Source organism: Mobula hypostoma, chromosome 7 (genome assembly GCF_963921235.1).
Source record: "Mobula hypostoma chromosome 7, sMobHyp1.1, whole genome shotgun sequence".
NCBI classification, from domain to species: domain Eukaryota; kingdom Metazoa; phylum Chordata; class Chondrichthyes; order Myliobatiformes; family Myliobatidae; genus Mobula; species Mobula hypostoma.
The window spans coordinates 76,653,937-76,670,259 of NC_086103.1; the positions used below are offsets into that span (position 1 = coordinate 76,653,937).

Consider the following 16,323-nt stretch of genomic DNA (forward strand, 5'->3'; position numbering starts at 1 on the left):
TTACTAATAAATATTATTAGTTAATAGCAATACCGGACTCCAAAGTGTTTTCCATTTCTGCTGGCTCTTTAACCCATCACGGGGTACGTGACAGTGCCAACATCAAGAACCCATTCTATTACATTAATTCTACCCAAATTAATTTATTCTTCTAACATTCTCATCAACTATGAGTCTACTGCTGACTTACGTACTAGGAATAATTTACAGTGTCTAATTAACTTACCAACCCACACAATTTCGGAACATAGGAGGGAGCCGGAGCACCCAGAGGAAACCTCTGTGCTACAGTAAAATACGTGTAAACTCCACAGAGTCAGTACTGGAGGTCGGGGGAGTAACAGACTCCTGGAGCTGTAAGACAGCAGCTCTTCTATTGTGCAGCAACTGTGAATTTTAGATCATTACTCTGACAATTAATAAAACACATATCAGCTGATTTTGATAACTTTCCCTTGATGCTTACCTTAACCACGAAAATTAATTTTAGAACATCCCAAATAAAGGCAGACCATAAAATAAATGTGTTGGCAAATTTAAATTCTACAGGATTAAAGGGAATGTTGACAGTGTGGATAATAAATTAGTTAAGGTCCTGAGAACAATTCTGATTGAAACTTTTCAATCTAGCAAACAATGAAGATAGTTACTGTATTCAGGACATGGATTGGTTGCTGAAATATGCAAGCACATACCATAAGAACTGCAGGGTGCTAAGGTTGATAAAAGGAGGTATAAGATGCAAGAACAGAGAGATTTATAGAACGCATAAGGGAATGTTTCTGGTCAACTGAATCCGATATCTTCAGGTCACAGCTTCCAGTTGGCGCGGCCCCAACTTAAGACAAGCACAGATGGCAAGGAAGATGTGACAGTGGCCTCTTCTGCCAACAAGGCCAAGTGTTTGTTCAGAAGTCACTGGATCCTGGTGATCTTAAACTGATAGGAAGTGGGTCATATCCTAGAGTTCCAAGTTAGCATGGAAAAATCTTTGGAGGTGACAGGACATCGGGACTCCTGATGAAGGGTCTCGGTCCAAAACGTTGACTGTTTACTCTTTTCCATAGATGCTGCCTGGCCTGCTGAGTTTCTCCAGCACTTTGTGTGTGTCAATGGCTTTGAGGTGTGCAGAGAAAGTTTTCTAATTATGGTACCAGGGATGGAGGACCCAAAATATATGAAAAGACAAACAGATTATTAGCTCACCTTGACCACCCCAGAGGTTCTTTAGCATATAGAAGCTTAGGGTCTTATAGAGTTAGCTTTTGGCACTTGCAAATCTCTCTAATAACAGCTTATAAGAGAGGGCAAGCATTTAATTCAAATGAACAGGCATTCTTGTTTCAAGCTACTTTGACTAGTTCGGTCAATTGGCCAAGGCATTCTCAGTACGATAGGCACACATAGGAAACCTGGTATTTAGCTGCAGGAGAGGAGACACTTGCTATTACAACCTCACCAACTCCAACACTGAAAGAAATTCTCAATCACCTGCATATTTGATAGTGGATGGGCAGAAGGAGAGTTGGGTGTGCGTATTTACTGTAAGCTCTATGGAGTTGCAGAAGCAAGGGGGTGTAATGTGGTCCAGGATCAAGTCTGACTTGAGCATACATCAGATCAATCCTGATTCACTGTTGTTGCTCTGTCTCTGAGCTTCTAGCCTGACAGGGAGGAAGAGGAGAGGAGCCACAGAGAACTGCAGCAAGCCAGGTGAGGGAGGAGGAAAGTATATGAGATTCCACCCCCAGCATATTGTCTAGCTTAAAAACTGGAAAATGCTTGAGATACTCAGTGGGTCGGGCAGCAGTAGTGGAGAAAGAAACAGAACTAAGGTTTCAGAAGTGAAAATGCAAAGAAACTTCAAGTTTCAGCGGGGGAGGGAAGAGGTGGAGAGAACAGCGAGAATATCTGTGATAGAGTGGAGACACCTAAGAGAGGGAGATGAATTAAAATGACAGTTGACTGGAACTTCAGGGTCATTAACTTGACGGGGAATCAATGGCTGTGGACTCTGCTTCCTCAGGAGGTAGGTCCTGGCCAAAATCTACACAATCTTGCAGCCAAATCTGCAGAAGAACGTCCTTGCCCTTCTTCCCAGCCTGGTGATGATGACTTACTTTGCACAGTGATTTCCAGTACCCTGCTGCATAATGGTGGTCATTGAAATGCCCGCCCAAGGGGAAATCAGTTTGTCAGGGAGATAGCAGCAGGCAGAACAGAGATGGCATTCACCAGATAATTGAAGACCCAATGGTGCATGGAATCATTAACTATATCCAAATCTTGAGATCCATGAAGTGAAAGTGGGATCGTTGCTTTGATGTGCATCATCTCTGTCATCATGGCCAGACTTCAATGGTGGCCAGAGCCTGGGGAACAGTTACATGTAGTCCACTAACTCTGTGCTTTTTCAGCCTCAATATTGCATTGGCAGCTGAGGCATTGATCACAGAAGGTGCAATGTGGGTGTGTCAATAAACAATGAAATAAAGCATGCCACTGAAGTTTGAAAGGATAGACTGCAGAGTCCATGGACAACCTTTACAAGCTCAGACTGCCTGACATATCTTTGGACTCGCTCATTGGCCTTCCCCCATGGTCCATCGAAAAGGTCATCACCACTTTGTGGTGCAGAGCAACCCGGTTATCCGGTGAGCTCAAACTTTGCTACTCCCTCCTTCTGCTCTGGCTGCAGGCCACTTCAGTAAGTGCAGAAGCCTCCCACCAGTGCATGGAGTGTCAGTCACTGCACCGGTTCCTCAGGATCCTAGGTCAAGAGTCCAGGTGTCTTCTTTTCCCTCTTGTGGGCTCAGCAGTTGGAGGCTGGGTAAATGGGCGCCTCTCGTTATCTGAAGCTTTACAGTTATACTGAGAGGAGGAATAATGCAAGATGTGCACATTTCTTCAGCTTGAAACCCGTAAACCAGAAGTGATTGCAAGAGTACGGGAAAGTGGGCTATGGGCTGAAGGGTCTAGTGTGAGTATACTAGTATTTTCAATATTCTTTGCACAGTTGCTGGCCGCAGATTCTTTAGCAGCTGCTGTGGATGTCTGTCTAGTAGTTGTATTATATAGTAAACTGTGTATATAGTTGAGATGCATTCTATATTGGGTTGGAGTTTATATCTACGTAGGGAGGAGTATTGTGTATTTAATATTTCAGTAGCGTTTGAATAATATTGTAAATATACTGTTTGATTAAATGTTCTTTGTTGCTTATGTAAGTCATTATGCTTATATGTAAAAATGCATGAATCCCATACATCATGATGCTACAATGTGATACATGCATTTATAAATGGTAATTGCTTCTTTGCTTTACGACATTTTGACTTACAAACCGTTTCATAGGAATGCTCTACCTTCGGATGGCGGGGGAAACCTGTACCTTATGCATCTATATCTTCCATATCTTATGGTCTTATGACTTCTGAGTGGTGCTAATTTATGCATTTGAAAGAAAGGTATAAATGGAATAAAAGATGACAAGGTAATTAGAAAAAGAAGCAAAACCCTTACATTCCCAACCAACTTGTTCAGGGTCCTTGCAGGTAATTTTGCAGAAGGCACCTTGATTCTGCTGACTTCTATTCTACACCTTGCCCACTTAAGGATCTAGTTTCCCCTCTATCTATAAATATCACTCTAGGCAGTATTGGCAGAAATGCTCAATTTCATCTTAAGTGATAGTCATTGTAAACCAAGAAAACTCATGAGAGTTTTGCCGTTGGCTGCACAAGGCCAGTCTTATTGCAGCATATAATATGCTACTAGGGCTCATCACCTTCCATGTGTCCAGTACCTTCAGCCACGTTTTAATATCACCTGGAATGATTAACTTGGCTAGACATAAGACTTACGTGATATGAAATGGAAAGCAGGCATAGGAAAATCTTACACAGATGGCACTTGTTAACATTCTGGCTTTTGTCCCTTGCAGTCACGCTCAGAATTTCACAGTGACTGAGAATAGACATACATATAGAACCTACATCTCCCATTAACCACGCAGTTGTCTGTTGGTCTCAACTAGATGTGTTCAGTATGCAAAGATTGGTAACTTATCAGCTGACCGTGGAGGGGGAGGGGGAGCAGCCAAATGTCTTGGTACATATTGGTACCAATGACATAGGAAAGAAAAGCAAAGAGGTCCGGAAGAGACAATTTAGAGAGCTGAAGGTCCAAGGTTACACATTGTATCAGAGGGATAAGAAGGCAGGCAGAGGAGGTGGCGTGGCTCTGCTGGTAAACAATGGCATCAAATCATTTGAAAGAATTGACATAAGATCGGAAGAAGTCGAATCCTTGTGGACTGAGTTAAGAAACTGCAAGTGTAAAAGGACCCTGATGGCAGTTATATGCAGGCCTCCCAACAGTAGCTGGGATTTGGACCACAGAATATAATGGGAAACAGAAAAGGCGTGTGTTGAAAGGACAATGTTATGACAGCCATGGAAGATTTTAACATACATGTAGATTGGGAAAATCAGGTTGGTAATGGATCTCAAGAGAGTGAACTTGTTGAATACCTACGAGCTGGCTTTTTAGAACACCTTGTTGTTGAGCCTACCAGGGAATCAGCTATTCTGGATTGGATGTTAGGTAATGAACCGGAGGTGATTAGGAAGATAAGGTAAAGGAACACTTAGGAGGCAGTGATCACAATATGATTGAGTTCAACTTGAAATTTGGTAGGGAGAAAGTAAAGTCTGATGTAGCAGTATTTCAGTGGAGTAAAGGAAATTACAAAGTTAGTTGCCAAAGTAATTTGGAAGGGGATGCTGGCAAGGATGACAGCAGAGCAGCAATGGCATGAGTTTCTGGGAAAAATGAGAAAGGTGCAGGATAGATGTATTTTAAAACCGAAGATATATTCAAATGGTAAAATAATACAACCGTGGCTGACAAGGGAAGTCAAAGCTAATGTAAAAGCAAAAGAGAGGGCATACAACAAAGCAAAAATTAGTGGGAAGAGAGAGGATCGGGAAACTTTTAAAAACCTACAGAGAGCAATTAAAATAATCATTAGGAGGGAAAAGCTAGCAAACAATATCAAAGTGGATAGTAAAAGTCTTTTCAAGTATGTAAAAAGTAAAAGAGAGATGAGAGTGGACATAAGACCACTAGAAAATGAGGCCAGAGAAATAATAATGGGGGACAAAGAGATGGCAGATGAACAAAGTAATTATTTTACATTTTCCTTCACTGTGGAAGATGCTAGCAGTGTGCCAGATGTTGAAGGGTGTGAGGGAAGAGAAGTGGGTGCAGTTACTATTACAGGGGAGAAGGTGCTCAAAATACTGAAAGACCTAAGGGTATATAAGTCATCCGGACCAGATGAACTGCGCCTTAAGGTTCTGAAAGAGGTAGTTGTAGAGATTGTGGAGGCGTTAGTAATGATCTTTCAAAAATCATTGGACTCTGGTATGGTGTCAGAGGACCAGAAAATTGTAAATGTCACTCCACTTTAAGAAAGGAGGAAGGCAGCAGAAAGGAAATTACAGACCAGTTAGCCTGATCTCAGTGGTTGGGAAGATGCTGGGGTCAATTGTTAAGGATGAGGTGATGGAGTACTTAGTGACACAGGACAAGATAGGATAAAGTCAGCACGGTTTCCTTGAGGGAAAATCTTGCCTGATGAACATGTTAGAATTCTTTGAGGAAATAACAAGCAGGACAGACAAAGGAGAATCAGTGGATGTTGTATACTTGGATTTTCAGAAGGCCTTTGACAAAGTGCCACAGAGGCTGCTTACCAAGTTAAGAGCCCATGCTATTACAGAAAAGTTTCTGGCATGGTTAGAGCATTGGTTGATTGGTAGGGGGCAGTGAGTGGAAATAAAAGGATCCTTTTCTGGTTGGCTGCTAGTGACTAGTGGTGTTCCACAGGGGTTAGTGTTGGACCGTTTCTTTTTTTGCTGTATATAAATGAATTAGATGATGGAATAGGTGGCTTTGTTGCTGTCATGGTCCGGTCCGTGAAGTCCACATTCCGGTTCACGGTCCGGTCCGTGGACTCAGTACTCTGGGTCTTCCAGCTGTCCCTTGTTTTGGTTGAGTTAATCATAGGCACCTGATTCCCATCTTGGAGCTTGGAATATAAGTAGCCTTGGGGTTGAGTGTGGGCTGCTGGTTTGTCTTGTCAAGATTTCCTGGGGGCAACCTACTGGTGGAAGGCTAGAGTGGCCACTTGCCATCTTTAGGCCGCATTGGGGAACCATCCCCTCATGAAGCCTTGCTGTCAGTAGTCGGAGCTGTCATTGCCGTATGGATTCAGCTGTTTCCTGGGCCAGCTGAGTGGCTGTCAGCCACTCTGAGCTAGGTAGGGATCTGGCTGTTTCCATAGCCAGCTGAAGTTGCTGGCCGAACTGCGACTCAGAGCAACCCTGAAGCAGAGATGGAACTGTCTGTCGTTCTTTGGTGTTTGTCTCTTCTTGTCCTCACCTCCGTGGGGTAAGTCAGGCCATTTTGCTGTTGCCCTGCGTGGGGATCTGTCTTGTCTTGTCTTTGCCTCTGTTGGGTAAGTCTGGCCATTCTGCCGTTACCTGACAGATGGTTCTGTCCCACCTTGGTGTGGAGAAGAAGTTGAGTCCCAGCTTGTCTAAGTATAAGTCCCGGCTCTATGTCTAGGTACTGTCCTGTCTCATGTTGGGGTCATGTTAGAGATGAATCCTGGCTTTTTGAAGGATACGTCCCGGCTCTATGTTGATGTGCAGTTCCCAGTCTGTCTCTGAGCTCCAGCCTCTGAGTTATCAGCCTCTGCAGCCTCAAGACCCCAGCCTGCAGGCCTCAAGACCAAGACCCCAGCCTGTCTCCAAGCTCAAGATCCAAGACCCCAGCCTACAGTCCTGTAGTCATGTCATGTCCTTGCCTGGTTCTGGGGCCCGAGCCCAAGGCAAGACTCAGGTACTGGGTCCTTGTCCATTCTCTGGCTCAGGGTCCAAGCTCTAGTCTGCGTTCTTGTCCCTGCTCCTTGTCTGTATCCTGTCATGTCCCTACTCTAGTCAAATCCTGTTCCTTGTACTTCAGTGTCTGTGTCTTGCATTTGGGTCCGTTCCTATGCCCCCATTGTGACAGTTGCCAAATTTGCAGATGATACAAAGATCGGTGGAGGGGCAGGTAGTGTTGAGGAAACAGGTAGGATACAGAAGGATTTGGACAGATTAGGAGAACGGGCAATAAAGTGGCAAATAGAATACAATGTTGGAAAATGCATGGTCATGCACTTTGGTTGTAGAAATAAATGTGCAAACTACTTTCTAAATGGAGAGAAAATCCAAAAATCTGAAATGCAAAGGGACTTGGGAGTCTTTGTGCAGAACACCCTAAAGGTTAACTTGCAGATAGAGTCAGTGGTGAGGAAGGCAAATGCATTGTTAGCATTCATTCAAGAGGTCTAGAATACAAAAGCAGGGATGTGACACTGAGGCTTTATAAGGTGTTGGTGAGGCCTCACTTTGAGAATTGTGAATAGTTTTGGGCTCCTCATCACTGTAGGGGGTTCAGAGAAGGTTCCAAAAGGATGATTCTGGGAATGAAAGGGTTATCATACGAGGAAAGTTTGATAGCTCTGGATCTGTACTTGCTGGAATTTAGAAGGATGAGGAGGGATCTCGTTGAAAGCTTTTGAATGTTGAAAGGCCTAGACAGAGTAGATGTGGAAAGGATGTTTCCCATAGTGGAGGAGAGGGCACAGCCTCAGGATAGAGGGGCGTCCATTTAAAAGTAAGATACAGAGAAATTTCTTTAGCCAGAGGGTGATGACTTTGTTACCACAGGCAGATGTGGATGCCAGGTCACTGGGTGTATTTAAGGCAGAGATTGATAGGTTCTTGATTGGACGCAGCATCAAAGGTTAGTCTTCTAGAACTCTCCAATCCATGCACTTATCTAGATACCCCTGATGTCCCTTTTAAACTTCTCACTTTTTAACTAAAATCTATGCTTTCTTGTTTTTAGCACATCAGCCTGGGAAAAAGACTACGTGTTTTCACCCTGTTTATGCCTGTCATGATCTTGTATAGTTCTATCAGATCACCCCACAATCTCTTATCTTCCAGGGAATAAAGTCCCATTCAGGGTGACCAGAACTGCATCCACGTTAGGCCTTGCTCACATCATAATATCCCAACTCTTCTACTCAGTGCCCCAACTAATGATGGCCAGAGTGCCAAACATCTTCTTCACCGCCCTACCTCCCAGAGACACCACTTTCAGTGAGCAATGCACTTTGCACTCCTCCGTCCCTCTGTTCCAGACACTCTCCAGGTCCCTACCATTCTCTGTACGGGTTCTTTGTTCTGCCTGCCGCAGCAGCTGGGATGGCCCAGTCGCCACTCTTTTCAATGCAACCTCTCATTCCTGTACCGATATGTCTCTCCATTCTTCCTCTACTGCTACGATGGGGCCAACCTCTGGTTGGGGGAGGATAATATACTCATTGTCTGTATGAATACTGAATACGATGCACTTCATGGAAGTGAATTGCTGCTTCCCCTTGAGAGACTGTCAGTGTAAGGGAGAAGTAAAATTCTATGCATTGCATCTCCCACAGTTGCGTGACATGGGAAAGGGATGTTTTTTATGGAGATGAAGAGTGAACCATGGGCTGGTGGAAGGAAGTTACTTCACATCTCTGAAAAGGAAGAGGAGGGGAAGTCCAGAAGTGGAATCTAATTGTGACACAAATCACAAAGAATGATCTGTTGAATGCAGAGGTTGAGGACAAGGGAACCCTGATTCACATTGTGGGTGGATGGAGAAGGGCTGAGAACAGAAGTGTGAGAAATGGAACAGACACGGTTGTGAGCCACAATAGCAGGGAAGCTACCAACAAGAGAAATGGAGGAAAGGTTAGGAGCTTTGGTGTGGAACGTCTCATCATCAGAACGGATATGATGGAGCTGAAAAAACTGGGAGATTGGAATGGAGTCCTTAAGCTGGGAGGAGGCGTTGCTCAGATTGCCGTAGGACTCTGCAGGATCTTTAAGGATATTAATCACTGACCAATTCCCCAAGATGGACACATAACAGTTAAGACAGGAAGAGTCAGAAGTAGACCTTCTGAAACTCAGAACAGGGTGAAACTGGCAACAAATGTGGTGATCTTTTTGAATTTGGTACGGGTGTAAGAAGTTGCACCAATACAAATTATCAATGTAGGACTTCAGAACCAACCTTTGAACGTCTATAAATGTCTTACTGACTGAAATCCCTTTACTGTTTATAACCTCTGTTTCAGTTAGTTATGGCCTGTTTGGAGTGATCATGGTCTCTAATGATCCAGCAGCTCACAGTCATCACAGTCACAGACAGGAGAATTCTGTCTGTCATCACCACACAGGAGAATTCAGACCTATGAAGAATGCCATGTTGTCACATCCCATGGCATTGGATTTGTGGAGAACACCACAGAACAGTGTGTAAAGTTTACGCGATGACTACGTGTGACTGCTGATTTACACCTTGACCTTCACAACAATTCTGAGATTGCTAAACATTTTCTGGCGTAGTTTCTAGGTCTTGTGTATTTTTACTTCTGATGTTAATCTATTCCCAAGCATTTCAAAATAGGTCTGGGTGGTATACTAGGTCTCTGGACAAAGAGGCCATCTGCTCCTCACCACCACTTCCACTGAGACACCCAGGAGAGATGTGAACATTGCAACCCTATTCCCACTCTGTTTAACTATGTCCAAATGTTTAACTCCTGTGAAGTGACAGTCAATGCTCCCTCTAATTTGTAATGATCAGTGTGCAGAAAAGCCATGCGCTGTGCAATTTTTTGCCCAGTGACAACATGCATGCACTGAATAAAACAGTATAAATAAGCCAGTTCCAAAATCTGCAGACAAATCATCGCAAACTCCGCTGTCTGCATCAGAAAATGGAAAAGGAAATGTGATCATGTACGATTGTTAACATGCCAACGAGGCAGAGGGTGACATCCTTTTGTGCACAGTTTAAATTCCTTTGTGCGCTAGTAGCAAAAGATGCATGTGCACACAGGTGAGTACCTTAGAGGGGGTATTGGTGAGAGTTAGTTTCAACTGATATCAGTAACTCCAAAGGTATCAGCTTGTAGATATATTATTGTTCCTTTTTCCATTCTTTGCAGCGCATCAGGTGGCAACCTTGCCATTTCTTCAGCATTTTGTCTGTTTTTTAAACAAGGCCGAGTTGCTAGCTTGAAACTCAATCCAGCACAGATGGAAAGCCTGCAAGGAGCTGGCCAGATTCGAACCCAGGACCGCTCACCTTGAAGTCCGGTGCAGATGCCAATACACCATTAGCCAGCCTTGTAGCTACATACTAATTCAAAAAAAATATGGCTGATACCAGCTGGATTCAATACTCATACATTTCAGGTGTAACCCGCACTTTATCAAAACACAACATACTCTGCAGGTGCTGGGGTCAAAGCAACACTCACAACACACTGGAGGAACTCAGCAGGTCAGGCAGCATCTGTGAAAATGATCAGTCAACGTTTCTGATAGAAACGTTCCGAAACGTTGACTGATCGTTTCCACGGATGCTGCCTGACCTGCTGAGTTCCTCCAGCGTGTTGTGAGCCGCAGTTTATCAAATTAGCGCTTTTAATGTGCATAAGCATATTTTCAAACATGATCCAATTTTGGTCCAACAGATGAATTATAACTTGTTTTATTTTCTGCTCCATTACTACCTGTAATGGATTTACAAAGCTATTAATAGATGAATTGTTTTTCCTCATCTTCACTAGTCATTGTAATGTCTGAAGATCCCACAAGCTAATGTGTCCTTTTCTTGTCAACAACACAATTAACACTGATTTAATCTGATGTTAACACTTTCAGTTTTATTTCTCTTTGTGCTATTGTCTGTCCAATGAACACACATAGTGAACGGGCTATAAAAGGCAATTACATCAAATGATGATCAAACACTAGTTCCTCACTTTTAACCTGGATTGTTTTCAAGGTGAATGTAGAATGTTGATTCTAATTGGAATCAAGTGTAGAAATGGGAATGGTAAATGCCACACAGCCACTGAATCAGAACTGTGAGGTTCGACTAACTCCAGCACAGCACAGGTTGCCTCAGCTGTAGCCCCCTTCCTCTGAACACTAATTACATGTCCCTCTTGCCCCTTCCCAAAGGAATCAGAACCAGGTTTAATATCACTGGCATATATCCTGAGATTTGTTAAATTTGTGGCAGCAATGCAATGCAGTACGTAATAATAGAGGAAAAAATGGAATTGCAGTAAGTATGTATATATAAAATAGCTAAATTAAATAAGCAGTGCAAAAATAGAAATTGAAAAAGTATTGAGGTAGTGTTCACAGACAAGAGAAAATCTGCAGGTGCTGGAAATCCAAGCAATGCGCACAAAATATTGTGTCCGAATGAAGGGTCTGAGCCCGAAATGTTGACTATACTCTTTTCTATAGATGCTGCCTAGACTGCTGAGTTCCTCCAGCATTCTGTGTGTTGTGAGGTGTGTTCATGGGTTCAATGTCCATTCAGAAATTGGATGGCAGAGGGGAAGAAGCTGTTCCTGATTCACTGAGTGTGTGCCTTCAGGGTCCTGTACCTCCTTCCTGATGGTATCAATGAGAAGAGGGCATGTCCTGGGTGATGAGGGTCCTTAATGATGGACGCCGCCTTTTTGAGGCACTGCTCCTTGAAGATGTCTTGGATACTACAGGGGCTAGTGCTCTTGATAGAGCTGACTAAGTTTACAACTCTCTGCAGCTTACTTCGATCCTGTACAGTAACCCCCCTGCCCCGCCCACTAGATGTTGATGCAGCTAGTAGAATGCTCTTCTCTTCACTGTTTCACCTGCAGGACAATAATTCCCATTCCAGGACTGCTGTCCTGATTACTGGTTGTTTCCCTGGCACGCTGATGCCACTCCCCAAACTACCAGTGCCATGCAAATACTGACATCTGCTTAAGATAACAATACAGTTGAGCATGCAGGATAATAACACTACCTCATGCTTTGGCAATTGTCATCATCAATTTCATCCTCCCCATCTTGGAAAATGTGTGAATTGATGTCTATAATTATCCACGTTGCTGTTTGATGTGAAAATGTTAACATTGCTCATGCTCAGAGTAGCATAAGTGGATCACACTGTCGGATGTCATGCAATAGGGGTTTGGGCCTATAGCCATCTGTTTCCCTTGTCACATGCTTATCTCCTTCAGCCAGTCCACTGCATTGAGCAAGCACTAATTGGCAACTAATTCTCCTGCTTTTCAGGTCCTGAGTAAATCCTGGATCTGCTACGGAGAGGAGCAGCTGGGTACCCTTCCTCATTGTTACACTTGCAACTCTGAGCTCAGAACCTTGCAGAGAACATAAAGGATTCACATTGGCCCAATGCTCAGAACATAAGGGAACAACAGCAAGGGCAGGAAAGATAGGTCAAGACACAACTTGCCACCTGCTCAGCCTATGGAATGAGAAGAGATGATAACTTTTCTAAAACCGGCAGTAACTACATTCCAGGAACTGTCAGGTGTTGTGGCCAGCCTGTTATGCCACAGGCAGATATTTACATACAATTTGTGTGGCCCGGGCCAACCTCTCAAAGCGGAGGTTTGCAAACAGTGCTGGGGAAGGCTTAAGTTAGTTTGACAGTTGAGTGCGAAGCAGGGAGTTGGGATTCTATCTGAAAAGACTGAGGTAAGATTGGATGTGGTGACTGGGGATAGATAAATTATTTTGAAAGTTGGAAGTAACGATTGCTGGAATATTGCTAACAAAGAAGTTATGCAGTGTTTAAAGTAAGGAGGGTAGCTAGAGGGTTACTGAGCTAAAAGCACAGGAGTTATGATATTACAGTTACTGTGGCAACACAGGCTAAACAAGGGCAGTGACACCTGGTCAATGTTCTTGCTTTGAGTCTCTTCAAGTATTCTGGGGGGAAGGGAAGCAACAAAAAAGAAGGGGATAACAGTATTGTTATTATTAAATACAGATGTGAGGAGAAACAATGTGCTGGAAAGATCAACAAATGAGACAGTGTGGATTGTGCTGAGGAACAAAGAGAGGATCACTATACTCTTGTAACAAAGGACCCCAAAATCAAATGGAGTTAGGAGACCAAATATATTGGTACATTTCTGCATCCAGTCAGGTCACAGGCTCAGATTCTCCCCTGGTTTGGATGCAGTCACACATGACATGTTTTGCAGACAACAGTAACCATTTCTTCATCTCAGTAAAGACCACCTTCTCAACATCTGTGCATTCTTGGTGTATCATGTTGTGAGGTGTCTTGCAAACATAGTACCTGTCCCTGCCTCGTCTCATCAACAAGGTCTGATTCCAATACTATTGCTATGAGATGGTGCTACACAGAATGCACCTTATAAAACAAGAGGTGTCCCTGCTGTTGAAGCCTTAACCTCTCCAAAGCCATTATAGACCACTTATAATCTCAGAGAACAATGGGAGATAATCAATAATCAACAGGTTTTTTATCAATTGAGCAGTCTAGTACTTGTCTGTACTTGGTCCACTGGACTATAGATTACCTACACCCAATCAACGAAACACCAGGGACTGCCTGAGGCTGATGACAGAGTCTCCAGGGAACCTCTGCAACCAAGACTGTAGATGGTCACCGGAAGTCAACAGAAACACTGGATGGTGATGTTGGAACTCCTCGGCAATGGATATTGTCTGTATCAGTTACTGGGACTGTACAAGATGCCTGACCAATCGCTAAAATCTCAGAGAGTATTTTTGATCCCTAAGACACACTATAGTCCTCTGCCTTTCTCTGAGTGCCCCATCTATGGCAACGGTTTTTGCTTGTTAATCTGGACAATGGCATAGCATGCTCTGTTTTAGAAACTGATAGTGATAACTGCTAAACTTTAGTGAGCAATATTCCCACAGAAGAGATAAAAAAAAAATTCCGCGAGTGCTTTGGGGATTAACTTTTGATAGTTTCTTGTTGTGGTGACTGAAAGAATGGTACTTTGTTATCACAACTATGCCGTGTGTGGTCAAATTTCAAATTCTACAAAATACTTTGACCTCGCTACAACCCCAGTTTCATATCCACTTGTCAGCTTATTAGTGGAGTGACATTTAATGTGACAGTCATCATCAGTACTGGTATTTAAGAACCATAGTCTCAAGATCCGGTGTGAATAGTACTGAAACAATAGGCAAGGCACAGTCGCAATAATGCTGAGACTTTCAGAATCTATTCCTGTCCCAAGTATATACCTGTCAGCGATTTGCTCAGCTCCCTAAGGACGTGTTATTGTGCACACCTTAAAATATACATGATTTCTCTCTTGAGAATTCTTTCATGGATTCTGAATTTACAGTTTAACAAAATCAAGATTAAAGAAACTTGCACCACATCACAGTTGTATAATTCCTGCAATTCTTGTGAATAAACAAAAGAACTAGGAGTATATGTGTTGTAAGAATAAGAATTTGTGACTGTGCTGTCTTTTGATTCCACCCGGCAGATCCATGGCAGGAAGTGGTAATGTATTAAATATCTGAAAATGAATGAATGTGTCAGCAGAAGCCCTCTCTTTGGGACTGGATCTAGTCTAACGGAGGTAAAATAAAGTGTTCGGTAAGGCTTTGCTCAACCCGGAGCAGCTGTTGAGCAAATTATCAGTTGGAGGGGAAAGGGAATTGTAGCCTGATTAATACTACTGAATTGTGCTCATTACTAGAAATGGGGGAGGGAGCTTCTATTCAGAATGCATCGACGTGCAGTCCACAAGAGATCCCAAGGGATGATGTGTGTGAGTGTGTGTGTGGGGGGGGAGGGTTGGGTGGGGAGTAGGGTGATAGGGGAGTGTTGTTGCAATGGGAAGGAGCCATTCTCTCTGGCAGGGGGCAGCTATTATCAAATGGCAGAATAGAAGGACTACACTACACATGCTCAGTGTGCTCTCTGCTGTCTCATGCAGCTGCCGGCTGCAGTCTGTTCTGCTTGTGGCTTGCTATCATGCTGCCTTGTCCCTCCACGCCGGCTATCACGGAAGAATTGGTGGAGGAAGAACAGAATGAAACAGGGAAAATGAAAGTGGAGGTAGGTCAAAATAGGATTATATCTTTTTGACATGGCTCCAAAAATAAGATTACATATTATTTGTAGATGTCTGCCAGATTTTGTATAAAATATCTTGCAATAATTTAGCTATATAATAATAGTTTAGTAAAATGTATGTATTTTATCAGTATAGATGTTAAATATTGTGTGTAATAATATTTCTTGTTTCACCCTTAAGTGAAAGCCAGCATATTTTTCTGTTCTTTCAGCTCTGTACATTAATAATTTTAGCAATCTTTACTGTGAAAATGTATGCAGAAAATATCAAAAAATTATTTAATAAATCTCAGCATTGCATGTCGATCCATCTCTGCATTGACGACAGATTGAGTAACCCCAGGAGATTCATTAAGATGTATTTAGAAGGGAGTTGGCTTGTTGAGTGGCCAGTCTCCTGGCAAGAGTCGGACACAGCACTTTCATCAGGACACAGGCAGTTTGAGAGAGCCGTTCCCCCTGCAAATACCGTAGAACACAATACACAGAGCACAACCTGAGAAAAGGGTGGGGTGAGCTCTTGTAAGGGAGGATGAGACGGGAAGGAGAAAGCTGAACAGGATTATCATTTACCAAAACTGATGGATTTTGGAGAAAATGCCGGCTAAATGGGAATAATCTCATGAACAAATAGCAAGACGATTGATCAAATTTTAATACATAAGCAGGATTTCCCTTTAATTTTTGCTGTAAGTAGGGAAATCATGCTGTATTCAGCAGCCACTTAAAACGTATGTTGGAAATCTGAGAAACAATTATTTGAAAAATTAGCTTCTGTTTCTGGAGGAACACAAGGAAAATGCATTCTCTGTCAATATAGATTAATTCGGGAAGTGGGGGAAGTTCATTTCTTTCAGTGGTATTCAATAAATGTACTTCATAGATTTTTTTCTTAAAAGGTGTTTGATTTCCAAGTTTATGGTCAATCTGACAAGTTCCATTACAAAAGAAAGGGCTTTGATTATTGTTGTAGAGGATAGCTAACCAGTGTGGTGAACAGTCAACAGTCAAAAGACTTTTCCATTCATATTCAAGGACTGAGGGGTAGTGTTTGTAAAGATAATTTTTTTCAGGTGATAAACAAGTTTTCAGAATAGCAAAGAAAATATTTTGTAGGTACTGAAGACCCTGTCCTGCTGAAAATCTTTTGATTCCTTGATTCCTTGCCATTTTTATAGGATTCAAATCAGTGATTGGGTTATATTTACCTAGAAATTCATCCTGGTTAATATGGCT

At 42.8% G+C, this 16,323-nt stretch overlaps 1 protein-coding gene across 1 annotated transcript in view; it reads left to right on the plus strand.

The window, feature by feature from the left end:
* Positions 1-14,510: 14,510 nt before the first annotated feature.
* shtn3 (shootin 3) overlaps positions 14,511-16,323 on the plus strand; it is a 209,511-nt gene continuing 207,698 nt past the window's right edge. Inside the window, exons 1-2 of the mRNA XM_063053651.1 lie at positions 14,511-14,587; positions 14,948-15,069. Coding sequence (XP_062909721.1) covers positions 14,986-15,069 — 84 coding nt within the window. The 5' untranslated portion in view covers positions 14,511-14,587; positions 14,948-14,985. The remainder of the gene's footprint in view (positions 14,588-14,947; positions 15,070-16,323) is intronic.